Raw genomic sequence first — 18,758 nt, forward strand, 5'->3', positions numbered from 1 at the left:
TAGGAAAGGCAGAGCATGTTTCGGATCCGTTGCAGAATATGGGAATGATTATGGGCCTGTTGGGAGGTTTGGAGGGTTCTCGGGATACAAGCTGAATGTAGGGAAAAGCGAGGTATTCCCGGTGAATGAGCTGGCACAGCGAACTAATTTAGGGGGGATGCCATTTACGGTAGTGAGGGATAGGTTTAGGTACTTGGGGATTCAGGTAGCGAGGGAATGGACAGGGCTCCATAAGTGGGAACTTAACGAAGCTGGTGGAGGAGGCCAAGGAAGATCTTAAGAGGTGGGATACACTGCACTTAACGTTGGCGGGGAGGGTCCAAGTGGTGAAAATGAATATTCTGCCGAGGTTCTTGTTTATCTTTCAGGCTCTCCCGATCTTTATACCAAAGTCCTTTTTTCGGAAAGTGGACACAATCATCTCTGACTTTGTATGGGCAGTGTAGGTGCCGAGGGTGGGGAGGACCCTGCTTCAGAGGCAGAGGCAGCAGGGGGGTTGGTGCTGCCAGACTTGCTTCATTATTATTGGGCGGCGAATGTGGACAAGGTGCGGCGGTGGTGGGAAAGAGAAGGGGTGGAGTGGGTGAAGATGGAGGAGGAATCTTGTAAGGGGTCCAGTTTGAGGCCTATGTTGATGGCAGCATTGCCAATGGCACCGAGCAGGTATTCAGGGAGCCCAGTGGTGCAGTCCACGGTGAAGATATGGAATCAGCTGAGGAGGCATTTTAGGGTGGAAGGGATGTCGGTGCTAACGCCACTGTGCGAGAATCATGGGTTTGAGCCGGGGGCGATGGATAGTGTATACAGGAGGTGGAGGAAAGTGGGGTTGGTCAAGGTGAGGGATTTGTATTTGGAGGAAGGGTTCGCCAGTCTGGAGGAGCTAAGGGAGAGGGTAGAGTTGCCGAGGGGTAGTGAGTTCAGGTATTTACAGGTTAGGGACTTTGCACGAAAAGTCTGGAAGGGGTTCCCTAGATTGCCAGGATACACCCTGCTGGAGTGACTGCTGCTTTCCGGATGTGGAAGGGGAGGGAAGAATTGGGGATATATATAAGTGGCTGGGGGAGCGGGTGGTGAAGATCAAGGAGAAATGGGAAGCGGAGTTGGAAATGGAGATCAATTGGGGAGTATGGAGTGAGGCACTGCGAAGGGTAAACGGGACCTCCTCTTGTGCAAGGATGAGCCTATTACAGTTTAAGGTGGTGCACAGGGTGCATATGACTCGGGCGAGAATGAGTGGATCCTTTCAGGGGGTAGCAGATGAGTGTGAGAGGTGTGGGCGGGGTCCAGCGAATCACACGCACATGTTTTGGGGTTGTGAAAAATTGGGAAGATTCTGGGCGGGAGTGTTCGCGGTCTTAGCCAGGTAAGTGGACCCGGACCCATTGGTGGCGATATTTGGGGTTTGAGAGAAGCCGGAGCTCATGGAGAGGAGGAAGGCTGATGTCTTGGCCTTCACCTCTCTGATTGCACGGCGATGAATTTTGCTGGAGTGGCGGTCGGCATCGCCACCGGGGGTAGCAGCATGGTTGGGTGACCTGTATGACTTCCTGTGGTTAGAGAAGATAAAGTATGAGTTAAGGGGCTCCTCAGGGGAGTTTGAGAAAAGGTGGGGGATGTTTGTGACCGTGTTTGAGGAGCTGTTCGTCGCAGGGGGGTGGGGGGAGTGGATGATGCTGAGGTGGCGGGGGGGGGGGGGGGGTGAAAAAGGAGGAAAATCTGTACAAACTGTATAGTTGATTGTTGGGAAGAATGTTTCCCGGGGTGTTTCTTTGCTGTCACCTATTTTGATACAAATTTGAATAAAATGCGTTTAAAGAAAAAAAGGAAAGGCAGGGCAATGGTTGGAGGCACAAGAGGCGACAATCAGGGACCTGGAGAAAGTGGCGACCGACTAGAGTGATTGAATTGCCTTCTTGGAGACAGACATGACAAGGTTAGTGGCGGTGCAAGGGACACTGAAGGGAAAGGTCAAGGACCAGGAGAACCCGTCGCGTGGCAAAAACCTCCACATTGTAGGCCACTCGGAGGGTATTGAGGGCGGGAACCCCATGGAATCTGTGACTCAAATGCTGGGTAAGCTGTTCGGGAGGGAGAGCTTTCCCAAACCCCCGAACATAGACAGAGCCCACAGGTCACTCAGGCCAAAGCCTAAAGTGGAGAGTAGCGAATGTCGTGCCCCTGTTCAAAAAAGAGAATAGGGATAACCCTGGGAATTACAGGCCAGTTAGTCTTACTTCGGTGGTAGGCAAAGTCATGGAAAGGGTACTGAAGGATAGGATTTCTGAGCATCTGGAAAGACACTGCTTGATTAGGGATAGTCAGCACGGATTTGTGAGGGGTAGGTCTTGTCTTACAAGTCTTATTGAATTCTTTGAGGAGGTGACCAAGCATGTGGATGAAGGTAAAGCAGTGGATGTAGTGTACATGGATTTTAGTAAGGCATTTGATAAGGTTCCCCATGGTAGGCGTCTGCAGAAAGTAAGGAGGCATGGGATAGTGGGAAATTTGACCAGTTGTATAACAAACTGGCTAACCGATAGAAGTCAGAGAGTGGTGGTGGATGGCAAATATTCAGCCTGGATTCCAGTTACCAGTGGTGTACCGCAGAGATCAGTTCTGGATCCTCTGCTGTTTGTGATTTTCATTATTGACTTGGATGAGGGAGTTGAAGGGTGGGTCAGTAAATTTGCAGACGATACGAAGATTGATGGAGTTGTGGATAGTGAGGAGGGCTGTTGTCGGCTGCAAAGAGACATAGATAGGATGCAGAGCTGGGCTGAGAAGTGGCAGATGGCGTTTAACCCTGAAAAGTGTGAGGTTGTCCATTTTGGAAGGACAAATATGAATGTGGAATACAGGGTTAACGGTAGAGTTCTTGGCAATGTGGAGGAGCAGAGAGATCTTGGGGTCTATGTTCATACATCTTTGAAAGTTGGCACTCAAGTGGATAGAGCTGTGAAGAAGGCCTATGGTGTGCTAGCGTTCATTAACAGAGGGATTGAATTTAAGAGCCGTGAGGTGATGATGCAGCTGTACAAAACTTTGGTAAGGCCACATTTGGAGTACTGTGTACAGTTCTGGTCGCCTCATTTTAGGAAGGATGTGGAAGCTTTGGAAAAAGTGCAAAGGAGATTTACCAGGATGTTGCCTGGAATGGAGAGTAGGTCTTACGAGGAAAGGTTGAAAGTGCTAGGCCTTTTCTCATTAGAACAGAGAAGGATGAGGGGCGACTTGATTGAGGTTTATAAGATGATCAGGGGAATATATAGAGTAGACAGTCAGAGACTTCTTCCCCGGGTGGAACAAACCATTACAAGGGGACATAAATTTGAGGTGAACGGTCGAAGATATAGGGGGGATATCAGAGGTAGGTTCTTTACCCAGAGAGTAGTGGGGGCATGGAATGCACTGCCTGTGGAAGTAGTTGAGTCGGAAACATTAGGGACCTTCAAGCAGCTATTGGATAGGTACATGGATTACGGTAAAATGATATAGTGTAGATTTATTTGTTCTTAAGGGCAGCATGGTAGCATTGTGGATAGCACAATTGCTTCACAGCTCCAGGGTCCCAGGTTCGATTCCGGCTTGGGTCACTGTCTGTGCGGAGTCTGCACATCCTCCCCGTGTCTGCATGGGTTTCCTCCCACAGTCCAAAGATGTGCAGGTTAGGTGGATAGGCCATGATAAATTGCCCCTAGTGTCCAAAATTGCTCTTAGTGTTGGGTGGAGGTGTTGACTTTGGGTAGGGTGCTCTTTCCAAGAGCCGGTGCAGACTCAATGGGCCGAATGGCCTCCTTCTGCACTGTAAATTCAATGATAATCTATGATTAATCTAGGACAAAGGTTCGGCACAACATCGTGGACCGAAGGGCCTGTTCTGCGCTGTATTTTTCTATGTTCTATGTTCTAACAACCGAGGGCCACCATAGGAAAATTTCACTGGTACCAGGAACGGGAGAAGATTCTGAACTGGGCAAGGTACACACAGTCCTGCCAGTGGGAAGGCCAATTGATCTAAGTGTGCAGGACATTGGGGCAGACCTTCCAAGTGCCGTGCTGAATTAGCGTAGCCTTTATAAGAGTGGGGTGTAGTTCGGAATGCTGTACCTGGCCAAACTGTGGGTAACCTTCCAGGGGAAGGAGTATTACTTAACCGCACTGGTTGAGGTGGACAGGTTCGTGCATACACACGGGCTGGGAAGGCAGCAGCAACAATAGAAACAAACTGTGTAAAGAAAGGTAAAGGACAATGGCGCAGGAAAAAATGGCCTCGCTTTCAACCTAAATTTGAGTCCCAGGAAAGAGGGGGTGCGAACGATAAATTTCAGAGACATGTGAGAGAAGAGAGGGAGGGTGGAGAACACAATGTGTGGGGGAGGATAAGGATTGCTCCCAGGGGAGGACCATCACAGTAGCGGGCAAGCCAGCACAGGGAATTATGTGTGAGGACATGGGCCAAGGCACAGCTCCCGACAGGGAGGGAATGCCAGGCAGAAATGGGGTGGGGGGGAAGCTAGACAATGGGAGGAAGGGCAGGAGGGGGGCAAGAGATGGCCCCTAGGGGCACTGGGTTGGGGGGGCGGGTGAGGGGGGACATAAAAGATAGATAGACCCAAGAGGGCAAATCAGGGGCAGCAAGGTAGCATAGTGGTTAGCACAGTTGCTTCACAGCTCCAGGGTCCCAGGTTTGATTCCTGGCTTGAGTCACTGTCTGTGTGGAGTTTGAGTGGTCAAGAAGGCATACAGCATGTTTGCCTTCATTGGACGGGGTATTGAGTACAAGAGTCGGCAGGTCATGTTACAGTTGTATAGGACTTTGGTTGGGCCACATTTGGAATACTGCGTGCAGTTCTCGTCGCCAAATTACCAGAAGGATGTGGATGCTTTAGAGAGGGTGCAGAGGAGGTTCACCAGGCTATTGCCTGGTATGGAGGGTGCTAGCTATGAAGAAAGGTTGAGTAGATTAGGATTGTTTTTGTTGGAAAGACGGAGGTTGTGGGGGGACCTGATTGAGGTCTACAAAATTATGAGAGGTATGGACAGGGTGGATAGGGTGGAGACATGGACTTAAGTGGGGTGCTCTTTCCAAGAGCCGGTGCAGACTCGATGGGCCGAATGGCCTCCTTCTGCACTGTAAATTCTGTTAAAAAAATGCTGGCTATGAAAGGTCGCACATGGCGGCAGCGAAAACAGCAACGCCAGGAACAACCATCTTTGCGGACCCCCAAACAAAGGGAAATCCTGGAGTGCAGGGGCACATCCACATGGAGTGAATGGTGATGATGGCCACCTTGGAGATGGGGGCATGCGGAGGGACAAAAAACCCCGATCATGATAGTCGTGTGGCACGTCAGGGGACTTAATGGCCCAGTGAAAAGATCCAGAGTCTTGGCCCATCTGAAAAGTTTGAGTGCCGATGTTATCCTCCTCCAGGGAGAAGGACCGACTGCGGGTAAGGAAAAGCTTGGTGCGTCGAACATACCTCAATCGTGTTACGGGACGAGGGTGAGTGGGGTAACCATGCTACTAAACAAGAGGACAGTCTTCACGATGGTTACAGGCACAGGGGGATGGTATGTCATGGTTAGTGCTTTGGAAGGGGCACCAGTGGTCCTGGTAAACGTGTACGCTCCCAACTGGGATGACACGGAATTCATGAAAAAGCCATGGCAGAAATCTCTGACATTGGCACACACCAACTCATCATGGGTGCGGGAACTTTAACAGCGTACAGGACCCACAGACACACAGATCCAGCCCCAAATCGGGGAAACTAACAAATCTGGCAAAGGAGCTGAGCACCTTCATGGAACAGCTGGGGGCTGCAGACCCCAGGACGTTCACATACCCAGGGGAGAGAGCATTCTCCTTTTCCCAGGTCCACAGGGTTCTCCTTTTCCCAGGGTCTACTCTCGGATCGACCTCTTTGCAATGGTGAAATCGGTGCTCCCGGGGATTGTAACAGCGGAATCTCTGACAAAGTTCCACACCACATGGATGTAAGATTGGAGATGGGCCGGGCTCAACGCCCCACATGGAGGCTGTACATGGTCCTCTGGGCCAAGAAGACACCTTGCGATCAGATATCATAGGCCATAATCAGGTACATTACTAACAACCAGAACGGGGAGGTCTCACCCTCCACATTTTGGGAGTCACTGAAGCGGTGATCAGGGGGGAAACTATTGCATTCAAGGCATGCAGAGACTGAAAGGAGGGGGCAGCCAGGCAACAGCTAGTCAACTTCATACTGGCAGTGGATCAGCGGTACTCCACGGCTCCGACCGAAGAACTACTGGCAGAGAGGAAAAAATTACAAATGGATTTGACCTGCTCGCGACTGGGAAAGCAATGCACCAGCTCCGCCAGATATAGAATCATAGAATCCCTACAGTGCAGAAGGAGGCCATTCGGCCCATCGAGTCTGTACCGACCCTTTGAACGACCACACTACTTCGGCCCAATCGCCCATCCTATTCCTGCAACCCCACCCTAAGGGTCAATTTAACATGGCCAATCCACCTAACCTGCACATCTTTGGACTGTGGGAAGAAACCAGAGCACCCGGAGGAAACCCACGCAGACACGGGGAGAACGTGTAAACTCCACACATACCCAAGGTCGGAATTGAACCCGGGTCCCTGGCGTGACAGCTGCGTGCCAGAGTTAGTCGCGGAGGGCCAGACGGGCTTCGTCAAGGGCAGGCAGCTAACAGCGAACATCAAGTCTCTGCTGAACGTGATAATGACCCCTCCGGGAAGAGAACACCATCCCCCTGGACGCAGAAAAGGCCTTGACAGGGCCAAATGGAAGTACCTCCTTGAAACATTGGAACAATTTAGGTTTGGACCAGAGAACCCTGCTCGGCTGGCGATCGGCAGCACCACCCAAGACTGACTGTCCGACCTGGTGGAATTTCTCAAGCTGGAGAAAATAAAATTTACTGTCCGAGGGTTGGAAGAAGCCTTCCACAGGACATGGAAGCTATTCACCAACTTGTTTCAAGACCTATTCCTAGCCATCGGCCAAAAAAGTAGCAGAGGAGGGTGGGGAAGCGGAGGCATGGAACTAACCATGGACCAGGGAGGAGAAAGAAAAGGGGGGGTTCTGTTTCCCGGGGCGGGGGGGGGGGGGGGGGGGGGGGGGGGTTGGGGCGGGAGGAAAGGTGGGGGTGGCCAACACACACAAGTGGAATGCGAGGGACAAGCAGGAAGGCTAAAAGCTAGAAGACTGTCTCGTAGACAAGCTAAGGCCTGGACCAAACCGTACATAAGTGTCTGTAAATATGTGTCTTGACCACGTTGGAGACTGTCAAATATGTAAAAAAAGTTTTATTTCTTATTTTTGTTTTTTATAAATTTAAAGTACCAATTTTATTTCCAATTAAGGGGTAATTTAGTGCGGCCATTTCACCTACCCTACACATCTTTGTGTTGTGGGGTGCGACGTGTGGCCCACGCAAACATGGGGAGAATGTGTAAACTCCACATGGACAGTGACCCGGGACCGGGATTGAACCCAGGTCCTCAGCGCCATGATATGTAAGGAAAGTTATAGAGGGGGATCGGGGCCACAGGTAATTTTGGGATCCTCTCCTGTTGTGAATATATGTGTTGGATTAATGTTATTTTGTAAATTGTTGGATACAAAATGTGAAAACTCAATAAAAAATATTTTTAAAAAAGAAAGCGGCTCACCCTTATTTGTTGGAGATATAAGATACACTTCTAGGAAGTTTGTGACACTGAATCCAAGGAAATAATGAACACAAAAAACCCCAAACAGTTTATACAGGAGTGTTTGTTTTAGTTTGTCTGTGGAGATGAATGAATCTGAAATAAATGATTGAATCTACAATTTTCACTTGAGACAAAGTTCTTGATGTTACAACATCACGCTGATCTTTCTGGAACTTGGATTGGTTGCAGACCTGACTAATGAGGTGACAATTGCTTTTGTGGCTCATGCAGTCCCACCAGCTAACCAGCAGAAAACTCACCACAATTTGGCAAAAGTTGCTCAGACGAACTGGCCGAATTTATCAATGGAAAATCCACACAAGGTTTTGTGAAGGGAAAGACAAGGATATAACATGAGGTTAATGCAGAAAGTGATTGATGAGATCTCCTCCCCTACCCTGGCCAGATAGTGTCTGGTGTGAATTCCATTCCCAACATTGAAAACCTTAACCTGATACCATCACTCAAAGATACAAGGGTCCTTACCTTGCCATTGACCAAAACATCTAAACGAATTCCAAAGACCTTGTAAAGGTCTCTCATTTCTGTGCCATTTTCCTGATAGTATTTAGCATACCTTTGAAATTAAATATGAGAGATGTTATTGAACTAAGACTGACCTTGAAAGAAAGAAAGACTTGCATTCATTCAACACCTATTATCACCTGAAGATACTATGGGCGTGATTCTCCAGCCTTGTTACTCTCTCACGAGAGCGAAACGAAGCCGGTAGTTAGCGGGAGACGCAGAAAACGAGAACCGTGCCAGGTGCCAAACGTTTGCGATGCAACCGGTCCGCTCCCGTAGGCAAAATGAGATCTCATCAGAGCATGGCGAGAAACCAATTATCACCACTTAAGCCCAATTTCCATACAATTAACGGGAGCGACCCCAGGTCCAACAGCCTCCCGTGATACACTGGCCTCCCCTCACGCTGGTGCCGATTAGTACTCCTTTTTAAAAATGTGAACCTGGGGGAAGGGCTTCTGTGGGGAGCCGAGGTGGTGAGTAGCCATCTTTGCTCACAGGCAAAGAGCCCGGGGGCACTGGGCTTGCCGCCCCAGTGCTCTGCAGGGCGGGAGTGCCCTCGGCTGGGGTTGGGGGGCCCTCTGCAGGAGTAGGCCGCCATGGGAGGGAGGCACTGGGGGTGGGGGTGGGGGGGGTGGGGAAACCACGTGCCGCATCACCATGCCATATTTTGGATCGTGTGTACCCGTTCCTGGGGCAACCCTAGCCCCTGACCGCCTGCCCCACCCACCACCCATAACCCACACCGACTGCCGAGGCCTCTGGCCGTGCAGCTGAAGGCTATTGCTAATAGGGAATTGGCAATCGTGATTAAGTGAGCACTTCACACATGCCAAGTGGATTCCCATGGGTGGGCGGGCCATGTAGCATGTGAGAGCCAATGCCCAGCATCCCAATCACACTGTGATGCATGGACACTGTGCTTGAACACTGCGGGGGGGGCAACACCACACACGCAACAGCCAACAGCCGAACACCCAGGAGATGGGTCACAGCTCCGGAGACATGTCCATGGCCGGAGGGTGGGTTAGTGCTATGGGGTGGGGGGATGCCTGGTGAGATGGTCCCAAGGCTCAGAGGTTGGGCCGCATTGCGGAAGAAAGTGACAGAGGCATCATACTGCGTGTGGTCAAGGATTTTTAATGTGTCACAGGTGCCCAACAACGCCCCTCTCTCCCGATGGTGCCGCCCCACTCTCCACCACCACCCCCTCACCACCACCCTCTCCCCTCCTCCTCCGGTGCCCTCAGTGATCCTCAATGTGTTTAACTTTCCTTGCTCTGCTGCTATGTCTTGACACTGCCAAGGCATCCAGGTGGCACTGCCAGCTGGCAGGGGAAGTGCCAAGCTGCCATTTTTTGCACGGTGGCGATCAGCTCCAGGGGTGCCCTGTGAATGTTGGGTGGGGTGTGGCGGAGACCGAGGACCCCTTCATAGATGAGTTGAGGTTTTGAGGAGGTTCGGGGATTGCATTCGAGAGATCGGGACACCATTTATAAATGGCGTTTGATCTCTCCCTGCACTGAGAAACTCCGGCAAACGGAGCTCCTCAGTGCAGGAAACGGGATTAAGTGCCATCGCGTTAGATAGCGTTGTGTTTCTCAGTGCTGCAAGTGCCGGGAAACGCGCGGCTAAACATGCTCGCTATGGGACATTGTTCCAATTTGATTCTATCACGACCATTAGACCGTGGGCAGCACGGTAGCATGGTGGTTAGCACAGGGGCTTCACAGCTCCAGCGTCCCAGGTTCAATTCCCGGCCTGGGTCACTGTCTGTGCGGAGTCTGCACGTTCTCCCCATGTCTGCGTGGGTTTCCTCCGGGTGCTCCGGTTTCCTCCCACAATCAAAGATGTGCAGGTTAGGTGGATTGGCCATGCTAAATTGCCCTTAGTGTCCCAAAAAAAAGGTTAAGTGGGGGTTACTGGGTTACGGGGATAGGGTAGATACGTGGGCTTGGGTAGTGTGCTCTTTGTAAGGGCCGGTGCAGACTCGATGGGCCGAATGGCCTCCTTCTGCACAGTAAATTCTATGATTCTCTATGATAGCAAGAGGCAATGTGTATCAAATTGAGAAAGTACCACTTTAATTATCACGAGTATTGTGGGGTAGATTTCCGTCTGACTGTTTTCACTGGACAGATGGAAGGAGACTCAATTACCTCATTCCATCTCATTTTATACTCCTGCTATTGACTGGCTCTGCCAATCCCACAATTAGCCCAGTGCCAGGTTTGGCACTAATTAGAGAAGTGGGTGCCGTTTGTAAGTTTAGGTATATGGTGCAGGTAAGAGCGCCACCTCCTTATGGTTCCAAGCATCTTCCATATGAGACCAGGACCTGAGGTATCATGATGATGGACTCCTTTTGAGCAATTCCAGTGGACTTTTGCCAGAGACATGAAGAGATTCACCCAACCCCTCATCTCTCCCGGCTGGCGCAAATCTTTTCATTCTTGTCCAACTGTGATGGGGTCCCGAGCGATGTGGATTCACAGAGCTGAATAATATGATGACTCACTATGTGCTAACCAGCAACCTGCTGCATCATCTCACTTAGCTAAACCACTGACAAGTGGCAGAGGTTAAATTGTGAGGTTCCTACCTGAAATTAAACCCTGCTGATACTTTCCCCTTGCCTAAACCTCCGTAAAGGTGATGGAAGGTGTAGGTGGGTATGCAGAATCGTTCCGGCCAATCCAGGTCACAATCCCAGTTTATCACGATCCCAATCATACTGCCCTTCAACACAAACACAATGTCAGCACAATCTCATCATTATATTTTAAAAATATTCTTTCATGGGCTGTGAGCATCACTGGCTAGGCCAGTATTCATTGTCCATCCCAAATTGCCCTCGAGAAGGTGGTGTTGAGCTGGCTTCATTAACGTCTGAAGCCCACGTGGTGTAGGTACACCCACAGTGCTGTTACAGAGGGAGTTCCGACATTTAGCAGTAAAGAGTTACCTCATTTACAGGTGTTCTCTATTCACTCTATTCAGCAAAGGAGAACCAGTAGGTTGATTATGAAGGGAAAATAGAGCTTGGGGAAACATAAACACTGCCTGTAAATGTTCCTATAGATATGTGAAGAGAAAAAGATTAATGAAGACAAATCCTTACAATAAAAATGGGGAATTTATAATGGGGAACAAAGAAATGGCTGGGCAACTAAATACGTAGAATGGTTCTGTCTTCACAAATGGGGACACAAATCAGATACCAGAAATGTTGGGGAACACAGGGTTTAGTGAGTGGGAACTGAAGGAAATGGTGTTGGGGAAATTGATGGGATTGAAGACCGCTAAATCCCCAGGGCCTGATTAATCTACATCCCAGAGTACTTCAGGAAGTGGCCCTAGAAATAGTGGATGCATTGGTGGTCATCTTCCAAGAACAGTTCTTACAGATTGGACGGTAGCTAATATAACCCTACTATTCAAAAATGGAGGTAGAAAGAAAACCTGGAATTATATATTTTAAAAATATATATATTTATTAAAGTTTTTTGACACAATTTTTCTCCCTTACAAACAATAACACCCCCCCTCCCCCCGTAACAAAAAAATAGCAAGAAATCGCGCAGAGCAAGATATATACATGGCAAAATGATATATTTACACAGCTTTGTACACTGGCTCTCTCCCGTACGTGCCAGTTTCCCCAACCCTTCATGTTATCTCTTGCTCACCCACCCTCCCCGGAAGTCCCCCACCCCTCCCCTACCCCCCCTCCTCCTCCCAGGACGTCCACCGCCCCCAAGGTTGCTGCTGCTGACCGACCTTCCTCTAACGCTCCGCGAGATAGTCTAGGAACGGTTGCCACCGCCTGTAGAACCCCTGCGCAGACCCTCTCAAGGCGAACTTAATCCTCTCCAACTTTATGAACCCAGCCATATCATTTATCCAGGCCTCCAGGCTGGGGGGCTTCGCCTCCTTCCACATTAGCAAGATCCTTCGCCGGGCTACTAGGGACGCAAAGGTCAGAATGCCAGCCTCTTTCGCCTCCTGCACTCCCGGTTCATCCACTACTCCAAATATTGCTAACCCCCAGCTTGGCTTGACCCGGACTTTCACCACCTGAGATATTGCTCCTGCCACTCCTCTCCAGATCCCCTCCAGTGCCGGGCATGACCAAAACATATGGACATGGTTCGCCGGGCTCCCTGAGCACCTTCCACATCTGTCCTCCACCCCAAAGAACCTACTCAACCTCGCCCCCGTCAAGTGCGCTCTGTGGACCACCTTAAATTGTATCAGGCTGAGCCTGGCAAACGAGGAGGAGGAATTAACCCTACCTAGGGCATCAGCCCACACATCTTCCTCGATCCCCTCCCCCAGCTCCCCCTCCCATTTACCCTTCAACTCTTCTACCAGCGCTTCCTCCTCTTCTTTCAACTCCTGGTGTATTTCCGACACCTTGCCCTCCCCGACCCATACCCCCGAGATCACCCTATCTTGAACTTCTTGTGCCGGGAGCAACGGGAATTCCCTCACCTGTCGCCTCACAAAAGCCTCAAACTTCTCCTCCAGTGCCCCTAGGCTCGCAAATGTCCCGTCGATGAACAGGTCCCCCATTCTTCCAATCCCCGCCCGATGCCTGCTCTGGAACCCCCCCGTCCATCTTCCCCGGGACAAACCGGTGATTACCCCTGATCGGGGACCACACCGATGCTCCCATTGCACCCCGGTGCCGTCTCCACTGGCCCCAGATCCTTAGCGTTGCCGCCACCACCGGGCTCGTGGTATACTTTGTCGGCGAGAGCGGCAGCGGTGCCATCACCATTGCCCCCAGGCTCGTTCCTTTACAGGACGCCATCTCCATCCTCTAAAACCTGGAATTATAGACCAATGATCCTGACATCGGTAGTAGGGAAAATACTAGAGTCCATTATAAAAGATTTAATAATAGAACACTTTGAAAACAGTGGCAGGATCGGACAGTCGGTATGGATTTACAAAAGGGAAATCACGCTTGACAAATCTACTGGAATTCTTCGAGGATATAACTAATAGAATTGGTGAAGGGGAGCCAGTGGATGTGGTGTATTTGGACTTTCAGAATGCTTTCGATAAAGTCCCGTACAAGAGATTAGCGTGTAAAATTAAAGCACGTGGTATTGAGATAGATAGGCAACTGGTTGACAGACAGGAAATAAACAGTAGGAATAAATCGGTCTTTTTTCAAGTGGCAGGCAGTGACTAGTGGGATACGGCAGGGATCAGTGCTAGGACCCCAGCTATTCATAATATATTAATGATTTAAATGAGGGAACTAAATGTAATGTCTCCAAATTTGCAGATGACACAAAGCGGGTGGGAGGGTGAGTTGTGAGGTGGATGCAGAGATGCTTCAGTGTGAGTTGGACAACTGGAGTGAATGGGCAAATGCTTGACAGATGCAGTATGACGTAAATTATACTTGCTACCGAACTGGATAAACATGAGATTATCCACTTTGGTAGCAAAAACAGAAGGCAGATTATTATCTGAATGGCTATAGATTGAGAGAGGGGAATGTTCAATGAGACCTGGGTGTCTTTGTACACTAGTCACTGAAGGTAAGCGTGCAGGTGCAGCAGGTGGTAAAGAAGGCAAATGGTATGTTGGCCTTCATAACAAGAGGATTAGAGTACAGGAGCAGGGCTGTCTTACTGCAATTATACAGGGCCTTGGTGAGACCACACCTGGAAATTGTGAGCAGTTTTGGTCTCTTTATCTGAGGAAGGATATTCTTGCGAGAGGGAGTTCTGAGAAGCTTTACAAGACTGAATTCTGGGATGGCAGGTGTGATGTATGAGGAGAGACTGAGTCAGTTAGGATTATAGTCACTGGAGTTCAGAAGAATGAGGGGGGATCTCGTAGAAACCTATAAAATTCTCACAGGGTAGATACAAGAAGGATACAAGAACCAGGGGTCACAGTCTAGGGATATGGAGTAAACCATTTAGGACAGAGATGAGAAGAAATGTCTTCACCCAGAGAGTGACGGCCCTGTGGAATTCTTTACCAAAGAAAGCAGTTGAGGCCAAAACATTGTGGGTGGGATTCTCTGTCCCAAAACGGGTGCGGTCCACCCCTGCCAGCAGCTGGGATCCACAACCTAGGCAGCCGGCCAAAGGGGTTTCCCATTATGGGCACCCCCATGCTGCTGGGAAATCCACGGGCGTGACTGCACCTCCGGCAAAGCGGAGGATCCCGCCGAAGGAGAATCCAGCCCTGTATGTTTTGAAGAAGCAGTTAGATATTGCTCTTGGGGATAAAGAGGTCTCAGGATATGAACGGAAGACGGGATCATGATATCGAGTTGGATGATCAGCAATGATCGTAATGAATGGCAGAGCAGGCTCGAAGGGCTGAACGGTCTCCTCCTGCTCCTATTATCAATGTTTCTAAATGGTGCTGTGTGAATCATGTTACTGTTTTTACATGCCAATTTCAGTTTCCTTGGTTAATTGGAGGCCTGTGCTTGTGGTGAGGGCCCAGACTTACTTTGTATGCCAAGACAGAGAAATTCTCTTTAAGTTCTTCAGCAATGTATCCCAAACGAATCACAGGGCACAGCGGATCATGGACCTTGTGGTAGGTGCAATTTCTCAGAGTCTCTTTGGTTACTGATTCCACTATATTCCGCCTAGAAAACAGAATTTTTGGTAAAGCTAAGAATACGTCGCTTTTTTTCTAATAACGGCCTTCAAGATTGTGAGTAAAAACCCAACATACCTAGAAACACCAAAAGCTGTAAAAGTGATTGCGTTCTTGATAAAGATGGTGAAGTTTTCTGCAGCCATCAGCAGTGGAGGACTGGAGGGAGAGAGGAGGGAAGATATCTACATTCAGTATAGGGGACAAACTGCCTGTGTTGACTGGCGCAGTCGGTGGAGATCATTTTAAGTTTGGGCTACAGAGTAAAGTGGGCATGCTAGCACATCTGCCGGTTTGCAGTTGTATTGACTAGAAGTGGAAAGATATCTAACGGGCAACTGAATCCCAATATTTATCCATTTCACACTATTCCTCACCGAGAAATTTCATATTATTACTGAAGATATTTATGACTAAAATCTACCTACCCTGGGATCTTCCAAACAAACATATGTTAATCTCTATCCAGGAAGGACCATTTGGTCCATCAAGCCTGTTCCTGCGACATTGTGAAATGAGAGGTAGTGGAGTGGAATTCCACAGCTTGTGGCCCAGACAGCTCGAGGCACAGCCGCCAATGTTGGATATTTCAAATCAGGGATGCTCAAGAGGCTGGAAATGAGGAGATGTTAGGGGCAATCCTCCGCCTCCCCAGCCGCGTGTTTATCGGTGCTGTGCCATTCGCCAGGGTTCTACCATTCCGCTGCTTGTCCATAGGATTTCCCATTGTAACCACGCCACGCTGCGGGGAATCCCTCTGGCTGGGATGGGCTCCCGGCGGGAAAAGTGAATCACAATGACCTAAAAATTCCGGCCTTTGTTGTTTCCATGGAGACTTTACCCGGGAAAGCTGGTGAGCACCAGAGTGGGCACCAGCATGTGGCAGATACCTAAGATTTACCCATCGTGCCATTGCTCTGTGCCAGCCCCAAGCAGGGAGTGTGGCCATCCACTGACCTCGCCAGGCCCAGTGGGCACAATTCCCACATAAAACAAGTGCGGCTGGATGAAATCTCAGAATCGGACGGCGTGTCTCCCTCCATCACCATAACCACAGATAGTTGTAAATGTCATTCGTGGTTCATGAAAACCTCTCCCTTATATGGTGGTGGGCTCCACATACCCCAGCGTAAATGTTAGGGACCAGCCAATCTTCGCTTATGTGGCTCACCTTGCTTTGCTTTTTAGGGTGAAAACCCTTCATTAGTATGAAGTGGGACTTCTATCCATCTCCAGGATGATGACCCACCTCAGAGCTGTCAGCCAATTAGGGGTCAGCGGTTCTGCACACTGGCAGCGCCAGCAGGAACTGTGGTCACTGCTGGTACTGCAGGTATGTCAAGGAAGTGACAGTTAGCGATGGATCTGAACATTGAGATATGTCCAGGATCTTGCTGGAGTCAAACTGACAGACCCCGCAAGGATGAGGTGGGTGGCGGGGGTGGGCAGACCAGAGGGAACACCACTGATGACACAGCACCCTAATTTGGGGGTCCATCTGCCTGCTTTGTTGCCCAAGTGTGACTTGTAAAATTCAGCTGTGTGTGAGTGTCTGTGTATCAGGGTGAGAGAGAGAGAAATGGATTTTCCATTTCTTGTTCTTTTCCTTTGTGAATTCTATTTATCTATATATCTTTCAGTTTCTCCCTGTCTGTTATCGCGATCACGGTCTGTCTTTACTGAGTGTGTCAAGCAGATTCAGCTTTTGTTTCAGGAACTTTTTTAAAACTCAGAGTACCTAATTCATTTTTTCCAATTAAAGGGCAATTTAGCGTGGCCAATCCACCTACCCTGCACAACTTCGGGTTCTGGGGGCGAAACCCACACAGACACGGGGAGAATGTGCAAATCTCCATACGGACAGTGACCCGGGGCCTGGATGGAACCTGGGATCTCGGCGCCGTGAGGCAGCAGTGCTAACCACTGCACCACCGTGCTGCCCTTGTTTCAGGAACTTGACCATCTGTGTCAATCTGTTAAAAGTTCTCATGAGAAACAGACCTCCAGCTAGTCTATCAATACAATCAGGAATTTTCACAGATTTCATAGAATTTACAGTGCAGATGGAGGCCATTCGGCCCATCGAGTCTGCACCAGCTCTTGGAAAGAGCACCCCACCCAAGGCCCACACCTTCATCCCATCCCCATAACCCAGTAACCCCTCCCACCACTAAGGGCAATTTTGGACACTAAGGGCAATTTATCATGGCCAATCCACCAGGAATTTTGTGCGCACAATTCCCACATAAAACAAGTGTGGCTGGATGAACTCTCAGGATCGGAGGGCATGTCTCCCTCCATCACCATAACCACAAGACAGTTGTAAATGTCATGAGAACCTCTCCCTCTTAAGAGATTAGAGATCCTGCAAATCAGAAACAAAAAGCAATAAATACAAGAGACTCTCAGCAGGTTCAGCAGAAGATGTTCCAGGAATATATTGAGTGGGATTCTCTGGTCCACCAGCTTTGTTTTCCTGGGCGGCGTGTCCTCGTTGACAGAGGGATTCTCCATTCCTGCCACCTGCCAATGGGATTTCCCATTCCTGCCACCCCACGCTGCCGGGAAACCTGCTGGCATCGGTGCGCTGCCCGCACAATGGTGACTCCCACCAGCGGGGAGTACCGCTGATTATTCTTCAGTGTGTGGGTCAACATGAGCGAGGGAGCATGTGCAAGGGAGTGAGTGTGCATGTGAGTGAATATGAGTAGAAAAAGAGAGAGCGAGTGAATGAGTGAGAGAAGGAGAAAGCGAGCATGTGAGAGAGAGAGTGTGCGTGAGTAAAAGAGAGTGAGTGAGTGTGAGTGAAAGAGAGAACGAGTGAGTAAGGAGAAAGAGAGCGTGTGAGTGGGAGAGAGAGTGAGTAAGTGAGTGAGTGAGTGTGAATGAGTGAAAGAGAGAGCGCGTGAGTGAAAGAGCATGGGCGGGATTCTCCAATCCCGCACAAGGTGTCCACGCCGTCGTAAACGCTCCCACGACTAATTCTGGCCCCTCCAGCGGTTAGCGCCGCTCCAGCTGCAGATTCCAGCGCGAACTGTGCGCGACGGGATCCGCGCATGCGTAGTTCCACCGGCGCCAACAAGGACATGCACACTGGCGCCTGTAATGATATGCAGACATGTAACCAATGGGTCATCATAACAAGATACAACCAATGGGTAATCAGAACACCCAGCGGTGGCATCACCACAAGAGGGCACCACATGACCACTATAAAAAGGACAAGGCACACAGGCCCTGCACCTTCCACCAGCAGAAACCTAGAGAGCAAGACGTATGTGGTTAGCAGCACCGTCACACCATAGCACGTGGTTTAGAGCAAGTTCATATAGTTAGTAGAGTATACTGTGTTACTAGATTACTCAGGTTAGTAGAGTGTAGAACTCATTAAGGAGCTTTATTAATCACTCAATAAATATGTTCAGCTTACCTCAAGATCTGGAGTATCCTTCAGCAGCGCCTACACCAAGTAGCGGCTTATGTTACTCAAAGTAAGATAACAACACATGGTACAGAAGTGGCTACTGAATCTACCTAGTTCAACTCAGTAAGGTCAGAGACAAACTCAGACAGCTCTTTGGAAACAGAGCCAACACAAACAGCTACCAAATCCAGGCACGATGGACAAGACTCCTCGTCAACTCAGGACCACCGGTAATCTGGCGTTCGTTTAAACAAAATTCAACAGCCACTGCGAGGTTGACATGAACAAAATATTTGAGCGCTACATCTTTAAACAAAGGATGCAAGTAAAGGTGAATCCTTCAATAGTTATCTCACTAACCTTAGACTGCTAGCGCAATCCTGCAACTCGGTGACATAACTGACTCCATGATCAGAGACCAAATC

At 49.5% G+C, this 18,758-nt stretch overlaps 1 protein-coding gene across 3 annotated transcripts in view; it reads right to left on the reverse strand.

Moving 5' to 3' along the window:
* p2rx1 (purinergic receptor P2X, ligand-gated ion channel, 1) overlaps window positions 1–18,758 on the reverse strand; it is a 297,386-nt gene that overhangs the window by 41,666 nt on the left and 236,962 nt on the right. For all 3 annotated transcript variants that reach the window (XM_072469151.1, XM_072469150.1, XM_072469152.1), the window contains exons 6-9: window positions 14,988–15,068; window positions 14,757–14,898; window positions 10,870–11,006; window positions 8,226–8,316 (exon numbers count right to left, since the gene is read on the reverse strand). In XM_072469151.1, the coding sequence (XP_072325252.1) occupies window positions 8,226–8,316; window positions 10,870–11,006; window positions 14,757–14,898; window positions 14,988–15,068 (451 nt within the window). The remainder of the gene's footprint in view (window positions 1–8,225; window positions 8,317–10,869; window positions 11,007–14,756; window positions 14,899–14,987; window positions 15,069–18,758) is intronic.

Source organism: Scyliorhinus torazame, chromosome 12 (assembly GCF_047496885.1).
Source record: "Scyliorhinus torazame isolate Kashiwa2021f chromosome 12, sScyTor2.1, whole genome shotgun sequence".
Lineage (NCBI taxonomy): Eukaryota > Metazoa > Chordata > Chondrichthyes > Carcharhiniformes > Scyliorhinidae > Scyliorhinus > Scyliorhinus torazame.